Source organism: Malassezia pachydermatis, assembly GCF_001278385.1.
Source record: "Malassezia pachydermatis strain CBS 1879 chromosome Unknown scaffold3, whole genome shotgun sequence".
In the NCBI taxonomy this organism is placed as follows: Eukaryota; Fungi; Basidiomycota; class Malasseziomycetes; order Malasseziales; family Malasseziaceae; genus Malassezia; species Malassezia pachydermatis.
The window spans coordinates 39,084-61,077 of record NW_017253140.1 but is presented as its reverse complement, the minus strand read 5'-3'; the positions used below and the strand labels follow the sequence as shown (position 1 = coordinate 61,077).

At 58.6% G+C, this 21,994-nt stretch overlaps 9 protein-coding genes across 9 annotated transcripts; 6 read left to right on the top strand and 3 right to left on the bottom strand.

Moving 5' to 3' along the window:
* Window positions 1-45: 45 nt before the first annotated feature.
* On the bottom strand, window positions 46-1,497 carry Malapachy_0641 (hypothetical protein; the record flags this gene model as incomplete). The annotated part of the gene is made up of 1 exon (XM_018135157.1): window positions 46-1,497. One exon carries the CDS (start codon window positions 1,495-1,497, stop codon window positions 46-48), a length of 1,452 nt encoding a protein of 483 aa, XP_017992300.1.
* Window positions 1,498-1,625: 128 nt separating this feature from the next.
* Malapachy_0628 (nog2-gtpase involved in ribosomal large subunit-nucleus export) lies at window positions 1,626-4,017 on the top strand (the record flags this gene model as incomplete). The annotated part of the gene is made up of 2 exons (XM_018135144.1): window positions 1,626-2,486; window positions 2,848-4,017. The coding sequence occupies 2 exons, from the start codon at window positions 1,626-1,628 to the stop codon at window positions 4,015-4,017; spliced, it is 2,031 nt and encodes a 676-aa protein (XP_017992367.1).
* Window positions 4,018-4,103: 86 nt separating this feature from the next.
* Malapachy_0615 (arginyl-trna synthetase) lies at window positions 4,104-5,993 on the bottom strand (the record flags this gene model as incomplete). Its single annotated transcript, XM_018135131.1, has 1 exon — window positions 4,104-5,993. The coding sequence occupies one exon, from the start codon at window positions 5,991-5,993 to the stop codon at window positions 4,104-4,106; it is 1,890 nt and encodes a 629-aa protein (XP_017992412.1).
* A 250-nt stretch (window positions 5,994-6,243) lies between these two features.
* Window positions 6,244-8,625, top strand: Malapachy_0650 (hypothetical protein; the record flags this gene model as incomplete). Its single annotated transcript, XM_018135165.1, has 1 exon — window positions 6,244-8,625. One exon carries the CDS (start codon window positions 6,244-6,246, stop codon window positions 8,623-8,625), a length of 2,382 nt encoding a protein of 793 aa, XP_017992262.1.
* A 122-nt stretch (window positions 8,626-8,747) lies between these two features.
* Malapachy_0656 (hypothetical protein) lies at window positions 8,748-9,310 on the top strand (the record flags this gene model as incomplete). Its single annotated transcript, XM_018135171.1, has 2 exons — window positions 8,748-8,873; window positions 8,903-9,310. The coding sequence occupies 2 exons, from the start codon at window positions 8,748-8,750 to the stop codon at window positions 9,308-9,310; spliced, it is 534 nt and encodes a 177-aa protein (XP_017992268.1).
* A 115-nt stretch (window positions 9,311-9,425) lies between these two features.
* Window positions 9,426-11,322, bottom strand: Malapachy_0637 (dna damage response protein; the record flags this gene model as incomplete). Its single annotated transcript, XM_018135153.1, has 2 exons — window positions 9,426-11,260; window positions 11,286-11,322. The coding sequence occupies 2 exons, from the start codon at window positions 11,320-11,322 to the stop codon at window positions 9,426-9,428; spliced, it is 1,872 nt and encodes a 623-aa protein (XP_017992327.1).
* Window positions 11,323-11,496: 174 nt separating this feature from the next.
* Window positions 11,497-12,955, top strand: Malapachy_0630 (vhs domain-containing protein; the record flags this gene model as incomplete). The annotated part of the gene is made up of 3 exons (XM_018135146.1): window positions 11,497-11,629; window positions 11,657-11,820; window positions 11,849-12,955. 3 exons carry the CDS (start codon window positions 11,497-11,499, stop codon window positions 12,953-12,955), a joined length of 1,404 nt encoding a protein of 467 aa, XP_017992324.1.
* A 229-nt stretch (window positions 12,956-13,184) lies between these two features.
* Malapachy_0651 (hypothetical protein) lies at window positions 13,185-15,374 on the top strand (the record flags this gene model as incomplete). The annotated part of the gene is made up of 1 exon (XM_018135166.1): window positions 13,185-15,374. One exon carries the CDS (start codon window positions 13,185-13,187, stop codon window positions 15,372-15,374), a length of 2,190 nt encoding a protein of 729 aa, XP_017992263.1.
* A 166-nt stretch (window positions 15,375-15,540) lies between these two features.
* Malapachy_0633 (1-phosphatidylinositol-3-phosphate 5-kinase) lies at window positions 15,541-21,987 on the top strand (the record flags this gene model as incomplete). Its single annotated transcript, XM_018135149.1, has 1 exon — window positions 15,541-21,987. One exon carries the CDS (start codon window positions 15,541-15,543, stop codon window positions 21,985-21,987), a length of 6,447 nt encoding a protein of 2,148 aa, XP_017992323.1.
* Window positions 21,988-21,994: the final 7 nt, after the last annotated feature.

The following is a 21,994-nucleotide window of genomic DNA, read 5'->3' as shown; positions in this document are numbered from 1 at the left end:
CGTCGTGGCGTCTGTGCTCTACGGATGATCTAGATGGGCACGTCGTTATGTCGACGATGTGGCTACATCGGCGTCGACTATTTCTTCTTCCTTCTTCGCCTCTGTCTCTTCCGTAGTAGCTGCATCACTCTTCGCTGTCGTGGTCTCTGTCTCTGTGACGTCTGAGGCCTCTTGGGTCTCCTTGGCACGCTCTTCAGCGTCGACTTGCACAGTAGCTGAGACAGCTGGGTCTTCTTTCTGGATGTCGGCCTCTGTGAGAGGCTTGGCATCGCTCTCTGTTTCATCTTGGCTCACAAGCACATTCTCGGTAACGTCCATCGTAGCGCCTGTCTCTGCCTTTTCTTCCAAGCTGGGCGTGTCTGTAGGCAGTGAGCTACCTTGACCCGCATTTACAATGTATTCACGCAGCGATTTGATCAACGTTTCACTTGCCTGCTGCGCCTCGCGCGATTCCGTCAGCTGGTCTTGCATACTTGTCAGCTCCTTTTCGAGTGCCATCACACGTTCTTGTGCCTTGTCATGCTCAGAGCGGAGTTGCTCCATCTGCATAGTCGCATCTTCACTCGATCCAGCTACAGGCACACTGTTGGCGTCTGAGCTGGGGCTCTTGCGCAGAAGAGAGAAGGGCGGACGAAGTAAGGACGAGGGAAAGAGGCCAGTAATGCCCGAAGGCGATGTGGCATGGCCAGGACTCTGCCCCTCGTCTGCGGCGCCCACAGTCTCTGTGTCTTCTTTCGGCAAGTCCGTCTCTGGTACCACAGAAGCCTCTTCTGGACTCTTGGCTCCCAGCACGGGCGAGAATCCATCCGTCGAAGCCTGCGAAGGTGAGACTAAGCGTAAGTCACGCAAACCTGTGCGTTCCGTCTCGGAATCGGCCTCAGATGCACCGGAGATGGAGCGCGGGGCTAGTGAGCTAAGTATCGCACTGGAGCGGCGCGTCAAACGCTCACTCGTCTCGCTCTCTGTGCGCGGTGTGCCAGGGCGCGACTGCTGCAAGCGCATAATCGCACGACGGCTTTCTTCATTGGTACGACGCAGGTCACGCACACGTTCCTCGGCAGCATCGGCACGCTCACGCTCCGATGCGATCTGGTTTTGCAAGGCGTCCATTTCGCCACGCAGTTCCTCACGCTCTTTGAGCCAGTCTGTATGCCGCTCAACAACATCATCACGCGCTGATACTGCTTCTTCCAGCTCTTTCTTCATATGAGCAAGTTCTTCTTCTTTTTGCACAAGGAGCGTCTGCAAGCGTTCCACTTCAGGGTGCGTCTCCTGCGAGGCCGGCGCATCTGTGAATACATCGCCGCTCTCAGAGGCGTCTGTGGGCTCTTCCGACTTTTCAGTCGATGCGCCCTTTTTCTCTGCTGTAGGACGCTTGGGCGTACCACGGGCGCGACTGCGTGGCGGAGGTGGTGGGGGATTGTCCACTGCACTCATTGCGTCGACGTTGAACGTGTCGAGATGCGTGTTGCGCACGGCACCGTGACGCACTTGCATTGCATTCACAGCCGCGAGTGGACACGCCTCCCACGCGTGACGTGTGGAGACGTTCACGTGATTTGACCTCGGTGTCTGTGCAGGCCGAGGCCAAAAAATTTTTTGGGCTCTTTTTCTTGTGGCACACCATGGCGGTCCAAAAGAAGAAGGAGCGCCCTACTGGCATCAAGAGTGTCAAGGGCGAGAACTTCTACCGTGATGCAAAGGATGCCAAACGTGTAAAGCTCCTTTCGAAGTTTAGCACGTCGACCAAGGCCGTGCGTGATCGACGTGGCAATATCGTCCAGGCCGCCGAGTTTCAAAGTTCCGAGGCCAAGCCTGGCCGTGTTCAGCCCGACCGCCGGTGGTTCGGAAATACACGTGTCATTGCGCAAGATGCTTTGGACCATTTCCGCACCGCGCTGGGCAACAAGGTCAACGATCCCTACAGTGTTGTGCTGCGTCGCAACAAACTGCCGATGAGTCTGATCCAAGACGCATCGCGTGGCAAGGCACCCTCGCTTACGGAGATTGAGCCGTTTGAGAAGACATTTGGGCCCGGTGCACAGCGAAAGCGACCTCGCTTGGATATGGGTATGAGCTCGTTTGCCGACCTGGCTGAGACGTCGCGAACCTTGGGCGAGCAGGAAGACGAAAAGGTGGCAGCGCTAGAGGCCAAACTGAAGGGCGAAGGGCTCGTGCCTGCAGACCGTGAAATCCCGCTTGGTTCGTCGGAGTCGGATCGCATTGCCCATCCAGACGAGCTCTACTCGATCCCTGTGCAGCGTGGCCGTTCGGAACCCATTTACTCCAAAGGCCAATCTCGTCGTATCTGGGGTGAGTTGTACAAAGTCATTGATAGCTCGGACGTGATTTTGCATGTGCTGGACGCTCGTGATCCCATGGGTACACGCTGCCGCAACGTGGAAAAGCATATCCGTGAAGAGACGCCCCACAAGCATTTGGTCTTTATTCTGAACAAGGTTGATTTGGTCCCTACGTGGGTTACGGTACGTATACTACTTCTCCCCCTCCTCTCCCTCTCCCCTCTGTGTTTTTTAGACCCCACATTCAAGTCAAGGGTTGCTGCCGTGTACCTTGTACAATTCCGTGGCGCATACACTGTTACGAACGTGGAAGAGTAACGGCCTTGGGTGCACGGACTTCATCGTGATCTTCACCCCTCCCAAGCCCTCTCCCGCCATTGAGGGCCGGATGTGGGAAGGACGTCCCCAAGGCTGGCGTTGTGGACATGGTTCTGTCGCGAGCTTCGGCGATGCGTGACGGGGCTGTGCCCGATAACGAACATCCCCTCCCCTCCCTCTCCCTCTCCCCTCCTTTTTTCGTGGATGAACAGAACTAACATTACAGGCGCGATGGATTAAGATCCTCTCGAAAGAGTTCCCTACGCTGGCCTTCCATGCGTCGATCAATCACAGTTTCGGTAAAGGCAGCTTGATTCAACTGCTGCGTCAGTTCAGTGTGCTTCATTCGGACAAGAAGCAGATTAGTGTCGGCTTTGTTGGATACCCGAACGTCGGCAAAAGCTCGATCATCAACACACTGAAGAAGAAGAAAGTGTGTAATGTGGCCCCGATTCCTGGTGAAACGAAGGTGTGGCAGTACATTTCGCTGATGCGCCGCATTTACCTTATTGACTGCCCTGGTATTGTGCCTGTGAGTGCGCATGACTCGGAAACAGGTACTGTGCTGAAAGGTGTGGTTCGTGTTGAGAATCTCGAGACGCCCAGTGAGCACATTGCTTCGTTGCTTAGCCGTGTTAAGCCAGAGTACATCAAGCGCACTTACAACCTGGAATCGTGGAAGAACGCTGAGGATTTCCTCTCGCAACTGTCCATACGCATGGGCAAACTGCTTCGTGGTGGCGAGCCTGATCTGGATACGAGTGCAAAAATGGTACTCAACGACTGGATCCGTGGCAAGATTCCCTTCTTTGTTCCTCCGCCCCTGCCGCCGAGTCGTGCCGAGGAGGACCATGCGAAGGAGGTGCGTGGCGTGGATCAGCCAATTCGTCAGATTCCTGTGATGAGCAAGTTTACCGAGGAAGATGCCAATGGTGGTGTGCCGGAAGACTTTGAGCGGGAAGACGATGCAGAGCCGGAAGACGAAGATGCAGCGGCCCTGAGTGACGAAGACGAGGTGGACGAGGACGAAGAGGGCCATGACGAAGACGAGGAGGAGGAGGAGGAGGACGACGACGACGACGAGTTTGAAGGCTTGGCGTGGGAAGATGTGTTCAGCCAGCGTCCTCGCGCCTCGAAGGCCTCGGCCTCCACGGACAACGACGAAGTGTCGGACGACGAGGAGGCGCCGCGTGTCAAGGAGAAGCGTATGACGACCAGCAAGCGCAAGGCTGAGAACTACTATACACATGCCAATGTAAAGAACCGCAACCGTGCCAAGAAAGCAAGCTTGGAGGCCGTGCAAGCCCAGAGCCGACAGCGCGAGCGGGGAAGCCGTATCGGTGCAAACAAGAAGGCGAGTCGTACTTCGAATCCCAAGTTGAAGAAGCGCAAGTAAGCGCTTTGCCATGTACGGATACACATGTAGAATATTGTACTATATATAGCATGTCGAACGACATCCTCATTGCATCGACTACGTACTTACATGCGCTCCAGCGGCGTAATGGTGAGCAGACGCAGCGCGCTGCCCAGCACATCCTTCGCACAGCGGTAGAGCCACAGACGCACGAGCGCCTCCTCGCGTTCCTGGCCCTTGACAATCAGCTTCTCCCACGCCGAGGAGATGGCGTGCGTCAGCTTGAAGCAGTATGTCACGATGGTCGAGGCTTGGTGGTCGCGGCTCGCTGTGCGCACGACATCCGGCCACTGCGCGATGAGCCAGACCAGCTCAATCGCTTCTGGGGTCGACGCAAGGCGGTCCGTCTGCATCGAGGCCAAGTCTAGGTCGGCTTTCGGGAGCACGAGGCCATCTTCCGCGTTCGTACGCTCCATCGAGCACAGACGCACGTGGTTGTACTGCAGGTAGGGACCCGTGTCGCCCTCAAACGAGAACATGCGCTTCCAGTCGAACGCATAGTTGTTGATACGCTTGCCGGCCATATCCTGGATCTTGATCGCAGTCATACCGACAATGTCCGCGGTTCCCTCTGGATCCTCGAGCTGTGCATACTTCTCCTCGTTCTTGCGCATGACATCGTGCATTGCATCCTTCGTCTCGTTGAGAATATGGTCGAGGAACACCACGGTGCCCTTCCGTGTCGACATGCCCTGCACCATACCGAAGTTGATGTGCAGCAGACGGCCATCCTCTTTCTTCGCCCACGGGTAGCCCATCAACTCGAGAATCTTGAACAGCTGCGCCGCATGCAGATCCTGCTGGGAGGCAATCACGTAGATCATCTTGTCAAAGTGGTATTGGTCGTACCGCTGCGCGGCCTCGCGAATGTCACGCGTCAGATACAGCGGCGTACCATCCTTGCGCTCAATCACAGCCTTCTCCAGCTTGTATGGCGTCAGGTCAGCAAGCAGCGCACCGTTCTCCTCGCGCGTCGTGAAGGGCGCCTCACGCAGCTGCTGCAGCGTCGTCTCCAGGTCGGTCAGCTTCACACTCGATTCACCGCGGTACTCGTCAAAGTGCACATTGAGACGCGCATACGTCTCCTTGTACTTTTCAATCGAGAGCTCGCGGAAACGACGCCATTCAGTCAGGTTCTCCTCCTTGCCTTCTTCCATACCCTTGAAGAACTCACGCGCAGCCTCATGAATCTTCTCGCCTTCCTCTCCCTCCGAGGCGAGGCGGTTGATCTCCACGTACACGTCAAACAGGTGCTGCACAGGGTCCGCCTTCAGCTTCGCTTCGTCGCCGAAGCGGCGCCAGCCGAGCGCCAGCAAGCCAAACTGCTTACCCCAGTCACCGAGGTAGTTGAAGCGGCGCACCTGCCAGCCGTTCGCTTCGTACAAGTTCGCCAAGAACGCACCGATAATCGTGCTGCGCAGGTGACCAGCGTGGAAGGGCTTGGCAATGTTCGGCGAGGAGAACTCGACAATCACCGACTTGCCATCCCCCGAGTAGTTCGAGCCATAGGACGGCTGCTTGTTGCCCTGCTCATCCGTCGCAGCACCGTCGCCGTACGTCATGGCGTGGACCGTCGACAGTACAAGCTTCACGAGCGTCGACTTGTTCACCTTGTACAGCACAGCAGGGCCCTGCTTCGAGACGGACTCGATGTACTCGTTGGGCTGGAATGCATCAAGCACCTTGGCCTGCAGCTCATCGATCTTGGCCGGCAGACGGAAACGCGGCAGAACCACTTTAAAGTCCGCCTCCTTCCCACCAGGGGCCACAGCCAGGAACGCATCCTGCAGCGAGATGCCCAGCACCTCCGAGAGCTGCGCCGCAATCGCCAGACGGAACGCATCCTGCGGCGCACGCGCTGCGTCTGTGCCTTCCAACGACGGCAGCTTCGGCAGCTGCTGGAAGAACGGCACACCAGCAAAAGTATGCTTCGAGGGAACGGGTGGATGACTCATTTTGTAGCGTAGTATAGGATGTGGTACCAATCTAGAAGCTTGTCTTGTCCAACAACCAAAGGCACGACAACAAACAATTCGCGGACGCACCCACACTTTGGCCTACAAGAAAAAAGCTACGCCGTGCGTCGTGGCCCTCACGAGGGAGTGCCCCCAGGGCCTCTATCACGTGACATCACCACCGACGCGAGGTGCCTCGACGCGCGCGTCGTTCGTGACGAGCTTCACGCGTGGACGGTGGGACGCTACGATGGACCGCGCCTCGCATGAGCCCCGCAAAATCGGGCGCTTGCCTATGTTGGGTGGTGGTGGTGGTGCAGCTAGTGCGCGCACGCCTCGCTCCGCCGCACGCACGCCGCCCCCTCCACGCAGTGCCGATCGCTCGTTGCGATGGTCGTTGGACGAGGCGCTCGGCGAGTCGCCTCTGGTCGGCACAAGCCTTGCTACAATGCACATGCCGACAGAGACATGGAGTCCATCGCCACAGCCTAGGCTAATGCGGCGATCCCCTGAGCCAAACGACGGTGATGACGCTGATGACGATGGCTCTATGGACGATGACGACGACGAAGAAGAAGAAGACGACGAGGACGACGACTACCGCCCTCCTCTGCATGAAGACGATGACGACGACGGCGAGGACGGAGAGAGCAATGCTAGTGCCAACGATACGTTCCACGAGTCGGAGCATGTCTTGGATACGTCGTTTGGGCGCACACGCAAAACGCCTTCACGTATCTCGCCGCCCCGCTCCCATGCGAAAGAGCGTAAGCCACCTAGCGCTTCGAAACCCATGTCGCATACGCCACGTCGGACACCTGCGACATCGCGACCGATTGTCCCTGCTTCGACGGACTACTACGACACGATTGATTTTGACAAAATTACCGATCCGTTTAAGGATACACGCCGTGCGTTCATGCGCGGCCAAGCAGCGGAACCGCCCGCCGCGTCGTCTCCGCCGCGCCGTGCGTCAGTACAAGCAGCCTCAACGTCACGCGAACCTTCCCCTCGCAAAGAGAGTGGCGCAGCTTTCCCTACGGAGGCGGCGTCGGACGTCGCCGCTGCGCCCATGCGTTCCCCCGCCGTCGCCGTCGCCGTCGCCTCGCCACGACGCAAGCCAGCTGTGCACGCATCACCTACACACCAAGCAGAGCCTCGCTCTAGGATGCATGCACCTTCGCCGCCGCAACTTCCCAGCACGTCCGCCGCGCCACGCCCACCTGCGTCATCGTCGCCGATCGCCTCCGTGACGTCGCGCAGATCGCCGACAGCCTCCCCCATCGCGCCAGTGGCACGACGTCGGTCACCTACACCTACGCCGATGGCCATGGACTCGCCACCAAAGCCCCGGGTCGCATCGCCGCCGAAGCCGTCGCCGCCCAAAGCAACGCATCCTCGACCTACACCACGCTCACCTGTCCGTGCCATCCCGCCCACGTCGCCCCCCCAGCAGATGTCAGCCTTTGCCTCACGCTCCTCCCCGCCACCTGCCTCGTCATCTCTCCCTTCTGCACCTGCACCGACCCGATCCAATCGCTTGCTGACTGAGGAGCTGCTCAAATGGAAGAAACGGTGCGCCGAGTTGGAAGACGAACTGGATGCGATGCAAGATCGGCTGGATCATGCGCAGGACTGGTCAAGTGAGCAGACGACATGGCAGCAGCAAGTCGAGCAGCTTCAGCGCGGGCGCGAGCAGGACCGACGTGCGATGCGGCAGCGTGTGCGTGTACTGGAGTCACATATGGCCGATACAAAGATTGAATACGACAATCGGTACTGGCGTCTTCTTACGTCGTCGTCAGATCCAGAGGATACGGTGCATGTCCAGCTGGTCTTGGAGCAGAATCGCGTTACACAACTGCAAGCGGCGTTGGCAGAAGAGCGGCGACGTGTACGTTTGGCCGAGGAGCATACCGCCTTCCTGGTTGGGCTGCACAAGTGGCGGGGTACCCAAGCTCTAGCAGCCCAAACTGACGAGGTGCAAGCACTTCGCTCGCACCTGGCGCATGTTGAGCAGCAACTCGCGATGGAGACAGCGGCACGCGAAGCGGCAGAGGCGGCGTTGGCCTCATCGTCAGCGTCGTCATCTCGACCTCTGCCGGCGCCGACCTTGACGTTGCCGGCCGGCGAGCCGAGTACGATCCCGCCGCCGTCGCCATCGCCGTCGCCGTCGCCGGCACCGACGCCAGCACCGCCCCCCGCACTGGACATGCCGCTGCGTATGCCGCCGACGGAGCCTGGTATGCCGACAGCCTCGCTGGCCGACGTGGAAGGGATCGTATCCGTGGACGAGGCCCCGGTGATTGTATCGCCTACACATTTACCAACCCACACTATGAACGACGAGGCGGACATCACGCCGCCTCCACGAACACTGCAACCGGGCCTCACACCGATGCTGCAACGGACCGCCGTCACGGCCGTGGACCTGAACGCGGACGAGACGCCCATGCTGGGCACGCGCATCCGCCCTGACTTGGCCGAGGAGGCGGCGCAGCCTGCGCGTCCCGTCGCTCGGAAGAAAAAGCGCAAGCTGCTAGGCTCAGGCGCCGGGTTCTTCAAGCTGAACGAGGGCACTGCCACGCTATCGCCAGGCCTCGATGTACCTACGGATTTAGCTTTGCCATAGTGGACATATCTATTCACGTGATGGGCAGCTGCGGGGGGCCGACTGTGGGCTTGGGAACCCCGCGTGCGCTTATCGTGATAAGACGCGCGCTGGTTCAGGACGCTCTCTTTCTCCTTTAGGCTATGACGTTTTTAGGACACTTTCACCTGGGTCCCAAGAAACCTGAGTCGAGTACCGAGGCAAGTGGCACGCCGCCGCCTGAGCGTGGTCGTCCTCTGCGTGCGTCTGGCCGCGGCGGCGCTGGCAATGTACGTGCTTGTGGACTAACGATGATCAGATGCACCATCAGCTTGCAGAGCGCGATGTGACCGATGAAAATGCTATACGGGAGCAGCTGTATACCGTCCATGTAGGCCGCGGTGGGGCCGGCAACGTGCGATCTCCCTCGCGTGATCCTTTGGATCGGCAGCGCCACGAAGACGAGAAAATTCGGGCGCTGGAACAGCAAGGCAAATTGCAAAGCGAAGAGCTTTCGCACGTGCAAGTCACAGGCCGCGGTGGCCGTGGCAACATTCCGCATCCCAACACCGATATCGAGCATAGTCGAGGGCGCAGTATGTCACCTTCGTCGGTCCTTCGTTCCTTATCGCGTTCTCGCTCGGCCTCGCGTGAACCTGGCCCGTCACGCCGCGAGAAATCTGTGCCGCGTGTGCCTGTGCTGGATCGCGTACGAGAGGCAGTGTAAGCACGAGGCAGGCGCATGTATTTTGGGATTTTTTTTTCTTCTGTAGTTCATGGTACGGCGTGTGTGTGGCTGCATAGCGCTATGTACAAGACAATGATGGGTATGTGTATTTGCCTTAGGCAGCATCGTCCTCGTCCCCAAGGAACAACGCAGCGTCGGATCGGACTGCATAGTCAGGGACTAAAGCTACGCGGTGGGGCCGTGCAGTCGTCTGTGTACGACGAAACTTTTTGTAGTTGGGAAGGCCCGTGGATGGCGCACGACGTACCAGTGGCATCGTTCGTACTTGCAGGAATGAAGGGCGTGTAAGTCGATCCCAGGCAGGCGACGATGGTGGTGGTATCTCTGACACCGTGGGAGGCGTTGCACGCGGAAGAAGCGAGCGGTACTTGGCACTCTCTCGTGGAGGAGGCGAAGGGGAGGCAGGCGGCGGCGGCGGCGGCGGTGGTCGATCGATGCCCAGCAGCTCATCCAGCAACGCCGATCGTCGGCCGCCTGCGCGACGCGGCAGATTCGCTGCGGCTGGCGCTGGTGGGAGAATGGCTGCGGTTGGAGGCGGCGATGGCGATGGCGGCGGCGGCGGCAGCGGCGATCGATCTTCCGCCATGCCTAGCAGTTCGTCGGCTGTGACGCGCGGCGTCCGGCGAAGTCGGTCCGGTGCTCCCTCTGACGCAGAAGTCGATGCTGCGGGCGCCGACGATATCCCTGTGTCGTTCGATGGGGGGGCCGTCGGTGGATGCAAGGCCAGGGATGCTTCTGTGACGTCAATGGAGGACCACGTATCGCCCGGCCCCAACGACGTATCGCTACCTCCCCCCTCTATCGTTGTCGTGCTCATTTCGGCGATGGATGGATCCACCACACGTTCCGGCGAAGGACGCGATGTCGCGGCAGGCACAGGCCATGCCTCCGGTCGAGGCTGATTTGACTGTGGCAGAGCTGAGGTCAGCGGCCGCACTTCCAAAATGCTTTGCGTAATTGCGGCCAATCCCTGCGGCAAATATTGGATGCGCAGGGACGTGGCCCATGATGCCGCCTGGGACGGCAACTCTACGCCCATCCAATAGATGGGCCACGATGCAACTGTAGCAGGCAGAGCCTCGCGTTGTCGTAGCAAAGCTCGCTGCTTCTCATCAGGCGTCCATGTAGACACGACTTCCAGCATGTCGACATGCGCGCCAGCCGCTTGAGCCAAGTCGGCCATGTCCATGTACATACGTTCCAAGGTAGGTACCCAGAATAGCAGCACACAATGGGCTAGAACATGCGCCCGCTCTGGACGTGGTGCAAGCAGTTCTGATGGGATCTGCTCATCGCGGTGCAGGCTTGGATCGGATGGAGGGGTATACGTCAATACGTCTGGGAACGTATAGGGACACGACATGGGTCGACACTCGCACACTTGTGCTACAAACGCAGTCGACACGAGCGGCAGACCTTGTACCAATGCAAGTAGCTGCGTCTTATTGGGCCGCACATGAGCTACACAAATGTGCGTCGCAGCAGGATGCAGTCCGCTAGCCATGGTAACGAGATGCACACCGGCCGTGGCAGCCGCCTGCCGTACCTCAGGTGTATCGAGGGATGGCGTACGTACCAGCTGCACGACACACGGGATCCACCGCAGCTCCGCATACACCCCTGCAACGAGGCGAATGCGCGCTCCATCCTCGAGTGGGTACGGCGTATCGACGCGAATGCGCTGCTCGACGCGGTTGCGATCACGCCACGTCTCAATCATTCCACCCGCTTTGCTGCCCATTTGCATTGTCCATGTTACTTTTGCGCGTACTTCTGGCTCATGTACCTGTGCTGGAGCCACCGATGTGACATGGATCGTGCCTGTATGCCGACTTAGACGGCCGACTGGCACGAGCAAATCGACGGCCCCTTCTTTGCGGCCCAGCGTATAGGTGTGCCCACCGTACAGCACACGATCGGAGAGCGGCGCTTCGGTTAGAAGGAGCATACGTACCATGCTCGCCCTCAAAACACGATCGCAAGAGCCACATGCCCCCTCCCCCAGGCACGGTAGCAGTGCTCCTCGCCGTCGATAGACGCGTCTACGCCAGTCGCATGGGCGCGCACGGCCGTATATGATCACGTGATAGTGCGTGGGGTCGTGAGGCCAGGGCGGCGGCGGCGCGACCTACCTTGGTCGGTTGGTCTCCTTCTAGCTGCTTGTGATGTACGCTTCTCATGCCAGCCGCACACGCGGTGCCGCCTCGCCGTATGGAGGCAGTGGGGCTCGGGTGTCGGAATGGTCAGGGTACTCTATGGAGCCATCACAGCGCCTCACGCAAGTCCAGTCGTTTGTTGGTACGTGTTTGTATGCTGACGTTCTAGATCGGTGCTGCGATCCATCACTCGAGCAGCCAAACCTGTCCTTGGCGTTGGAACTGGCCGATTATATCAACGTGAAAAAGGCTAATACGGCCCGGGAGGCCGCTTTTGAAATTGTGGATCGCGTCAACTCACGCCTGCCGCATGTGGGTATGCTGGCCTTGCATGTATGTACTACCTCCATTGACCATGCAGCTCCTTGATATCTTGGTGAAAAACTGTGGGTTTCCTATGCACTTGCAAATAGCGACCAAGGAATTCCTCAACGAGCTCGTGCGTCGCTTTCCCGAGCGTCCACCGATGCATCCAGGTCCTGTCATGACGCGCATCTTGGAGATGATCCACGAATGGCGTCAGACGATTTGTGTCACGAGCAAATACAAAGAGGATCTCGTGCACATCCGCGATATGCATCGTCTGCTTATGTACAAAGGCTACCGCTTCCCGAAAGTCGACGCACGCTCGGCTGCTGTGCTTAGCACCTCGGAACGACTTCAGTCGCCAGAAGAGCTGGAAGAGGAGACGCGCGCTGCACAAAGCGCCAAACTCCAGGAACTCATTCGTCGTGGGACCCCGCGGGATTTGCAGCAGGCCCAAGAGCTTATGAAGATCTTGTCCGGCGCAGAGCCAGAAAAGAACAACGTACATGCCAAGCAGATCAGTCGCGATATGGACAAGATCGAGTCGCGAATCAAGCTGCTAAATGATATGCTTGACCAGGCGAAGGAGACTGACAAGTTTGTCGCAGGCGATGCGTATGACCAAGTCGCATCGAATTTGCGTGGGGTCCAGCCACGCTTGCAAAAGTGGATTGAGCAGGCTGAAGAAGACGAGTCGGAGTACTTGCAGCGCTTCCTGGAGGTAAACGACAAGATTCTTCAGGCTCTCGATCGGTACGATGTGATGGCCACAGGCACGTCGCGTCCACGTGCCCGCGGCACCGAGCTGATCTCGTTTGACGAAGCGGAGGAGGCGCCTACACCCAACCCCCCTTCCTCGGCGCCAGGCAAGTCGAAGGCACCGTCGTCGTTCCTGGACGATCTGGAGTCCCTCTCGCTTCACGATACCACCTCCGCACGGCCCTCCGCGCCGTCCTCCGCGTCAAGCCAGGCGAAGCCCAAGGCGGCACAGAGCAGCAACGTCTTTGACTTGTTGGGCGATATGGACGAGCCATTGGCTAGCCCCAACACACCAGCTGCCGCACCGTCCCGGCCGTTGACGTCTTTGACCACGTCTTCGTCGTCAACGGCAGCGCCGCCTGCCGCGCACGATCCCTTTGCGGGCCTTGATTTCCTGAAGTAGACCCCCCGACCAGCCCCCCATAGAGCCTATGTGGAGAGCCCACGTGATCCCCTTTTTTTGAGATGGATCTGCATGCAGGTGAATGAAGACAAGGGCGTTGGCTTGCCACACGACGATGTTACGACATGGGTGGGCCTACACTGTGGGGACACGCACGTATGCGGCTACTGCACGTGCTATGTCCACGACATCGTATCAGGCTGCGCGTCATCTACCACGACGGAGCGCGATGTTTCGTCGCGAAAGTGCGATGCGACGTGAATTGGCTGAGCTGGAACGCGACGTCCACCTGTCCGAGAAGCGCGCTCAGTCTGAAGCGCTGACCCGTGACCTGCCTCCGTTAGATGAAGCGACGCTGGAGGCCATGTACCTGGAGCTCAGCACAACCCCTGCGCCGCGGCCCCAGATCGAAGCACCGCCGAAGCCGCCGAGTGTTACGCAGTTGGCCGACAAAATCGCAGCTGTCTTGACGTCGCATGACCTAGAGACACCTACGGGCGTACCTACAGTGCCCTCTACATCTATCGATACCCCACTAGATGCACCATCGCGTCATGCGCGGCGCGCATCGCTACTGAAAGCGCTGGAATCGGTGCCGTCTACGTCGCTTCCACTCGCCCCCTTGGAATGGGCCGCCATTGCCGCAGAGAGTGCGCATGACCGTGATGTGGCCCATATTCAGCATGTGCTCCAACTGGCTGCGTACCAACAAGTGGACTGTGTACCTCTCTTCCATAGCGTGATGGACGTCTATGCGACTGCAGGCGAGTGGGAGACTGTATTGCAGTTAAGTGCAAAGATGGAAGAGTACCAAGTGGCGCCTACGTCAGAAATCAAGCATACGATCGTCAAAGCCTACGCCAATGCGAATCACCTCATGGGCGCTGTGCAATACCTGACGCACTGGGAAGCAAGTGAACCCGCGCCGCAGTCCAGCTACGCCTTGGTGCTTGATCACTTGCTCAAGCAGCCTACACGAGACGTACAACCACTTGCTTGGTCGTTGTTTTATCATATGCGCTTCGCTGCACATCCTGTGCCAGACACATCCACGTACGCGATGATGATCCGTGCTTGTGCCGCGGGCATTCCTCAGCCGACCAGCTACTGGCAACGCCGCAAACGGCCATTCCAAGCAGATGCAGAACGCGCCTTGGACTTGTTCCGTGAAATGACACTGCATCATCGTATTCGGCCTACCAAGGACGTGTACGACAGCCTCATCTTGACATGTGCACGCCGCAAAGATCATTACCAGGACGCTATTCGTCTGCTTTGTGAGCTTATGGATGGCTCGCCCGATCATGCTGCGCCGCTTTCCCCTGACGTGTATACGTACAATGCCGTGCTGCAGGGCAGCGCGCGGCAAGGCGACTTGCGCACGGCACGATGGGTGCTGGCTGATATGGTCCACCAGTCCATGAATGGCGTGCTACATCGGGCTCCTAACGAAGAGACGATGGCCAACGTGTTTTGGACGTACGCAGTCTTCCAACCCCCGCAGCGTCGCTCAGATCTGCGCACGGCGCCAGCCGCCACTTCCACGACGCAGGCTGACGACGAGGCAGTGGAAATGGTCGCTGCATCGCCAGAGGCCGATGTCACGTCGTCCGATGCGCCGAGCTTCACCCATGCCATGCCGTCCACTGCTAGTGATGTCTTGGCCGAGGCACGTGCTTTCATGGCGCGCATCTTGGCCGATCAAGGCGCTCCATCGACCGCGACGCATCCTTTGGCCACCGTGTCTGTGACGCCACGACTTCTGAATGCCTTTCTTTCGGTCCTCATGCACCATCTGACCCCGCGCACACGACTACGTACGATGGCCGATACCGTATGGGGTGAAGATGGCGTATTTGCTCAAGCGCATATCCAGCCCAATGGGCATACATTGGCGATGATCCTAGGCGAATGCACTACCCATGCCGACCGTGCGTATGCCGACGAGCTGGCCACGTCCGTATGGACGCAGTGGACGGCACTAGAAAACGAGGGCCGACGTGAAGACGGCGTGGATACCAAGACCATATCGCAGATGTGGGCCCGCATGATTCGTCAGCATGCGAAGGCCTTCCGCGTGGAGGAGGCATTGGCCCTGCTCCGTGCTTTTTACAAGAGATACCCCCCACACAACAAGGCCATGGCAACAGATGTGGCCCCTGTGGACACTAGCGCCCCTACAAGCGCGAATGCTATGGACTGGATGCCCGTGCCACCACCGCCTTCGATGCTCAAGGCGCTGCAGGCACTACCGCTGGGGCCTGTTCGTCCCGGCTCCTATGTAAGCTTCGCCCCCATGCGGCCCAAACTGCTGTTTGCCGACCTGGAACTTCTTCATCACCGATGTGTGGCGCTGCGTCATGTGCGTGGCCTCAATCTCATCACACGCATCGATCGCGAGTACCGCCGCGAGTGGTAGGTAGGTAGAAAGAAGAGTGTCGTACTATGTAAGATTACATGCTCCACATGCACGAGCCAATCGATGTGCCGCTGCGTCTCCCTCACGGACCACCGCGTCGAGGGCTCGTGGTTTTTCTTTGTGCCCTGCCGTAGCCCCGGGGGATCGCTAGGTGCGAGACCTGGTCATGTCGGTCCGTCGTAGCGATGCTGTGGCCACGCCCACCCACGCTACGACATCAGCTATGTCACACGATACAGCGACGGCACAGCCATCGCGTGAGATGGTGTCGTTTGGTTTTCTCCCAGAGGCAGACGATCACCCCGCCTCGCCTTTTGCATTTGGCTCGTTGCTGGGCCGTATGCGCACTGCGTTTGCCGCTGCGTCCTCTTCAGACGCGCCGAAGCGAGCGCCTGTGCTGAAAGAGCGCATCTCTCACCCGATCCCGCCACCCCCACCACCGACCCGCCGGCGATCATCGCGGCTTTATCGTGCGCCGCATCATGTTTCGGCGCCTGCACATGGCATCATTCCACTGCGTACTGTGTCGCCGCTAGTGACGATGACGCCTGTCAATTCGGTGTCCTTGCCCCAGGACGATGGGACGGTACGTCCTCTTCCCGGCCACGAGGAGGCAGAGGCGGAGAGTGACTCGCGGCGGAACGAGTCGGCTTGGTCGTTCCTTGGTGGCGCTATCCAAAGCGTTCCAGGATTTCCTCTCGGTGGTGATGTCCTGGACGATGCTCAGTCGTTCACGACCGTACGTCGTGGGCGCTCGGATGTGGGCGACGAGACGCTCAGTACAATAAGCGCTCGGCCCAGCGCGGATGCGTGGATTCGTCGATTCCGTGGCGAAGGGCTCAGTCGAAAGTATTGGATGGCCGATGAGACGGCGAAAGAATGTCGAAACTGCTTAATGCCCTTTACGTCGCTTCGTCGGAAGCACCATTGCCGTATCTGTGGCCAGATTTTCTGCAGTCGATGTGCCTCGAACATTGTGCCGGGTGAACGATGGGGACAGAAAGGTGGCGTACGTACGTGTGATCAATGCAAAGCCATGCTCGAAGAGTACGATCGGCGCGAGCAGATCGACGCTGAGGCCCGCGCGCAAAGTCATGCGCGAAAGGGGTCCTCCGTATCCAACGCAGCCACGGAGGCAGATGAGCCGCCGGATCTACATACCCCCCTCTCGCAATTTGCAGCTACGACGCTGTTTGCCAACGATGCCAATGCTTTGCCACGCCGTCGCGACTCGGACGTGGATGAGGAAGCGGATGCCTCGCAGCTGGATATTCGCCGCATTGAGGCCTTGGGCGACGTCGAAGCAGATGAATCTACGGTCCAAGAAGTCGCGCCTTTTCGATCCGGCCTGAGTGATGACACGGATGCACCTGAGACAGACTTGCTACCTACGGACCATCCTACGTCCGTGCCGCTAGGCATTGAGTTGGGCACCTCCAGCGCCGTGGCCGCTCCTACAGACCACGACACAGACCCAGACAGCGTACCGACGCAGCTCAGCACAAACAAGGCAGAGAGTCTTCCTGTGGACGACCAAGACGAGGCCACAGCGCCAGAGGTGCCCAGCAGTGAGCCCAGCGTGATCATCGCGAGTGATGACGAAGGCAGTACGCACTTGCAGGATAAGCCCCCTGCAGCGCATCCTACCACGCCGCCCAAAGTGTCACTACCTCCGTTGTCCATGTCACAACGCGAGCCGGATCCTGCTACGCCGCCTCTTGGCAGTCCCATTAAGCGCAGCACCGCCCGCCAGAAGCTCATGCATGGTGCCTCCCGCTTTGTGACCAGCACAGCGCTGGGCCCTGCGTCGCTGGTGTACTTTCTGCGCATGCTGCATCAGCTTCTTCTTGCGGAGCATGTGGGCGATGTGCAGGAGTGGAAAGAGATTATCAAGCTCCTGGCCCTGTCTGTCATTGAGCGAATCCATGTGCGTACGCGCAATACGGTGCTGACAGACATCCGTCACTTTGTCAAGATCAAGTGCTTCCCTGGCGGCCAGGTGTCGGATTGTGAATTTCTCGATGGGTTTGTGTGTACCAAGAATGTGGGCACGCGTGGCATGGCCTCGTTTTTGCCGATGCGGCATGCGCGGATTATGATCATTGCGTTCCCCATTGAGTACCACCGCAATGCGAGTCAGCTCATGTCGTTGGAATCCATCATGGCACAAGAGCGTGAGTTTCTTCGGATCCTCGTCGCACGAATTGCCGCGAAACGTCCGCATGTGGTCATTTCGGAGAAGAGTGTGTCGCATATGGCGCTTGAAATGTTTGAGAAGGCGCGCATTGTCGTGTTTAGCTGCATGAAACGTACAGCGATCGATACCATTGCGCATTGTACGCAAGCCGAGATCATCTCGTCGATTGATCGGTTGGCCCTGGAGCCACGCTTAGGTCGTTGTGCGACCATCAGTGTCGATACGTACCAGCAATTCGACGAGCCAGCGCGACGTAAACCACTGCTACGGATCGAGGTCACGTCCAAAGAAGTGAGCAGTGCCTTGGTCTTGCGTGGCGCGACGTTGCCGAAGCTGCGTCGCATCAAGGCGATCTTGGCGCTTATGGTATTTGTGGGCTACAATCTCAAGCTGGAAGAGTTCTTGCGTCGTGACGTAGGTGCGGTCCTTGACTGGTCCGTCATCAATTTCCATGCGGGACCCAGCCAAGGCGCTCCGTCGCAGCCGAATGAAGACGATATGCAGCGACGTATCATTCTTGATGAAACGTTGAAGAAGTACCAGCGCCTTCTGCTCAGCGCCTCCATCTCTGTCGTTCTTCCCCCACCGTACCTCGTCACACGCATGAAGTACGTCTTTGATCGAATTCACATGCTGCGTGCGACAGAGATGGAGCAAGAGACGTTTGTGTACAAAGCTGAAGACGATACGCCATCGGACGACGATACCGTGGCCTTGCAAGACCACTCCATTACGCTCTGTGCGCCGCACATGTGGCGTCATACCACGGACCTTGCTATGCTAGAAGCCGAGCAATGTGTCATTCAGACATGCTGGCACGCGTGTGTGAGCCATATGACCAAGCTTCTCACGCCGTTTGCGCACCAGCGCCTCATTGTTCTCGCTGCCAAGACATGTGCTGCGACGCTGCAGACATGCTATGGCCCGGACTATGCGACACATGAGCTGTACGGCCCGGACGATGTACCTCTAGGCCAGTTTTTGGAGAATACATGTGCAGAGAGTCTACTGCCGTGCGATGCGCGTGGCTGCGATAGTGCGAACTTGGTCCACTATAAGACATGGATTCACAATGCCATGCAGGTGCAAATGGTCATTGAACGATTTGCCTGTCCGTTGCCGGGCCAGGAGGATGTGCTGCTGTGCTGGAGCTACTGCAAGACATGCGAAACGACTACCCCGGTAACGCGACTGAGCGATGAAGGATGGTCTGTGAGCTTTGCCAAGTACCTGGAGCTGCAATTTTATCCCAATGCATCGTGCCATTCGTCAACGTGTCAGCACGACTACTACCGCGATGCGGTGCGGTACTTTGCGCTGCACAACTTTGCGATTCGGTTCCATGCAGAGCCGATTGAGCTGTGGGAGGTCGTCCCGCCGATCCTCAAGTCCATTCGGAACGACGAGAATTTGTGTGAGACGGTCAACACAGAAGTGAAAAGCTTATTTGAGAAGAATTTGCGGTACTGGCGCTCGGTGTGTGGGCGCATCACAGCCCTGCGGCAGGAATTGGCGACGCGCGACGTGTACGCGGAGCCGGCCCTTGCCAAGGTGCGTACAGAGGCCGATGCCTTGCTGGAACGTATCTTGGATATTGCCGTGGCCGACTGTGCAGAGGTAGAGCAGCACCTTTCCGATTCGTACTGGCAGCTGGATCGCTCGATCCTTACGCTCAACGACGTGCGCCGGTTCCTGCAGGACAAGGTCGTGGAGTGGGATATGCTGTTCATTGAATTCGATAAGCAGTCCTCTGTGAGTGAGCGAGAGCTTCGTCGGTTGGCCGAGCATTATCGCAAACGTGCCGCCCAGCGAGGAGACGGCGATGATACGGATACCGAGATGACGGACACGCCAATGGAGAAGCGACACTTGGAGCTGTCTTCTTTCATGGAGCTTTGGGCCGGCTTCGATAAGGAGAAGCACAAGGAAGAGGCGCAGCGTATTGAAGACGCTAAGCGAATCAGCGTCTCGATTGACGGTGTCGCAGCCTCATCACGCGAGCGGAGCGCAAGCTCGTCCTACACTGCCAGTCGAGCCCCGCCAGGCAGCGAGGAGAAGGCCACGTCACCTTCCTCGAGTGTAACACCTCCGTCGCAGACTCCTGCGCCTGAGGAGGCCAAGGACGATGCACCGCAGACCCATGCCGCACCGGACGAGCATGAGCATGCCATGCCAGCTATGCCGACCATGCCGACATCTGAGTCAGCTGCGACGCTAAAGCTATCGCAGAAGGACGATGCACCGACGACAGACGAGACACCCGCTGTGACAGCCACGTCGACACAGCCCGATGCCGGGCACGAGGAGCACGCCTCTGCGCCGCCTACCGAGGAACCTGCGCTACTAGCGCCTGTTTCACGTACGCCCGCAGCATCGCCGCTTACGACAGCTGGCGCGCCCAGTCGTACACCCTCGCCGTCCAAGCCACGGTACCGTCCCTCGCATGAAACGCTGCAGGCAGCCAAAGCTGCTCTTCGCCCTGCGACGTCTCGTGCATCCGAACACCGTGCCCGTATGGATGCAGAGAACAGCAGTAGCAAGACTCCCGTCTCTGGTCTGCGTCTGACGCGACCGCCCAACTCGTTCGCGTCGTTTGTGCATCACCGAAGTGAAGGTCTGACGCTGCGTCCACCATGGAGCGATACCAAGAATACACGTCATCGTACGCAGGAAAGCGTCTCCAAGGTGCGCCGTGAAGCGACAGCGCGAAGTCAGGTCGCGAAGATGGCGAAACACTATGACCAACTGCACCGCGATGCCGAGCACGCTCGGCTTGCTTCCCGTGTGCGCCGCGCGCGGCCTGTCACGACGACGCATGCGACAGTCGAAGTGTTCAAGAGTCTGCGTGATGCTGTGCGTGGCGATGAGAGTGATAACGAAGACGATGCAAAGCCACTGGAGCAAAGCAATGCGGCACGGCGTGGTGCGTCCTGGCTGGGTGAAGATGCACGCGTACCGCCGTCCTCTCGCTCGTCGACGCTGGAGCCGAAAATCCCAGAGCCTCAGGAGGGAATTCCTGACCCAGGCCCCCATCACACGGAGGCCACCGGGCCTATGTCGATCCAAGTTTCGGCGCCTGCTGGCGATTCAGTCTCAGAGTTCGTGGTCCCTGGACAGAGTGTCGTAAGCGAGACAGCCTCTATGCCTCCGATGCCTTCCCAGACCGCTGACGACGTGCGCAGTATTGCCGCGAGCGATACTGGCACAGACGTGCCCCTTTCAGAGACGGCGTCCATCTCTGATGGTACCGTCCCGGAGACGTCGACCGAGATCGTTCCTGAGCGTACGCGCCTGTTCCACGTCCTTGAATCGATTTGGCGGATGCATGTGGGTCATATGAAAGCGCTGGACTACCCGTTCTTGTCGACCGACCACGTATTCTCCGACGCGCGTGTAGTCGTTCGAGAGGACGAGCCAAGCTCCATCATTGCATTTACGCTGGACTCGCACAGCTATCGCGACCAGCTTCTGCAGTCGCGTCAATCGCGACGTGCGCAGTGTGTCGATGAACGCACGTACTTGGAACAGGAGCTGCGGCGCACGGAGGGACTGCACTCTCTGTACGAGTTCGATACAGGCAGTGTAAAGCTGTGGTGCAAAGTGTTCTTTGCCGAGCAATTTGATGCGCTCCGTCAATTGTGTGAGTGCGATGCGCACTTTGTCTCGTCACTCGCGCGATGCGTCAAGTGGCAATCTCAAGGTGGCAAGTCCGGCTCGGCGTTCCTCAAGACGCGTGACGACCGGCTGGTGGTCAAGCAGCTCTCGCGTGCGGAACTGGATGGCTTCTCGAAGTTTGCGCCAGAGTACTTTAGCTACTTAGCCGACTGCCAAGCGCAGGAACGGCCTACCACGCTCACGAAGATCTACGGCTATTTCCGTATCGGGTTCAAGAACAATCACACAGGCAAAGGATTCAAGATGGACTTCTTGGTCATGGAGAACTTGTTGTACGGTCGTACGGCGACCAAGATTTTCGACTTGAAAGGCAGCACACGTCACCGCTTTGCGCAGGAGACGGGCAGTGCACATGAAGTGCTGCTGGACGAAAACTTGGCCCGATACGTCCAAACTGCGCCATTGTATGTCCGTGAGCATTCCAAGCGGATTTTGCGTACAGCGCTGTACAATGACTCCCTTTTCCTGACTGACATGAATGTCATGGACTATTCCCTGATTGTTGCGCTGGACGCAACACGCAACGAGCTGGTCATCGGCATCATCGACTACCTACGTACCTACACGTGGGACAAACGCGTCGAGAGCTTCGTCAAAGAAACGGCCATTCTCGGCGGCGGCGGCAAAGGCGAGCCGACGATCATCACGCCGCGGCAGTACCGTATGCGATTCCTTACGTTCCTCGATCGACACGTGCTCATGACACCGGACCCATGGATGCAGCCAGGCTGGGTTCAATAAACTATAG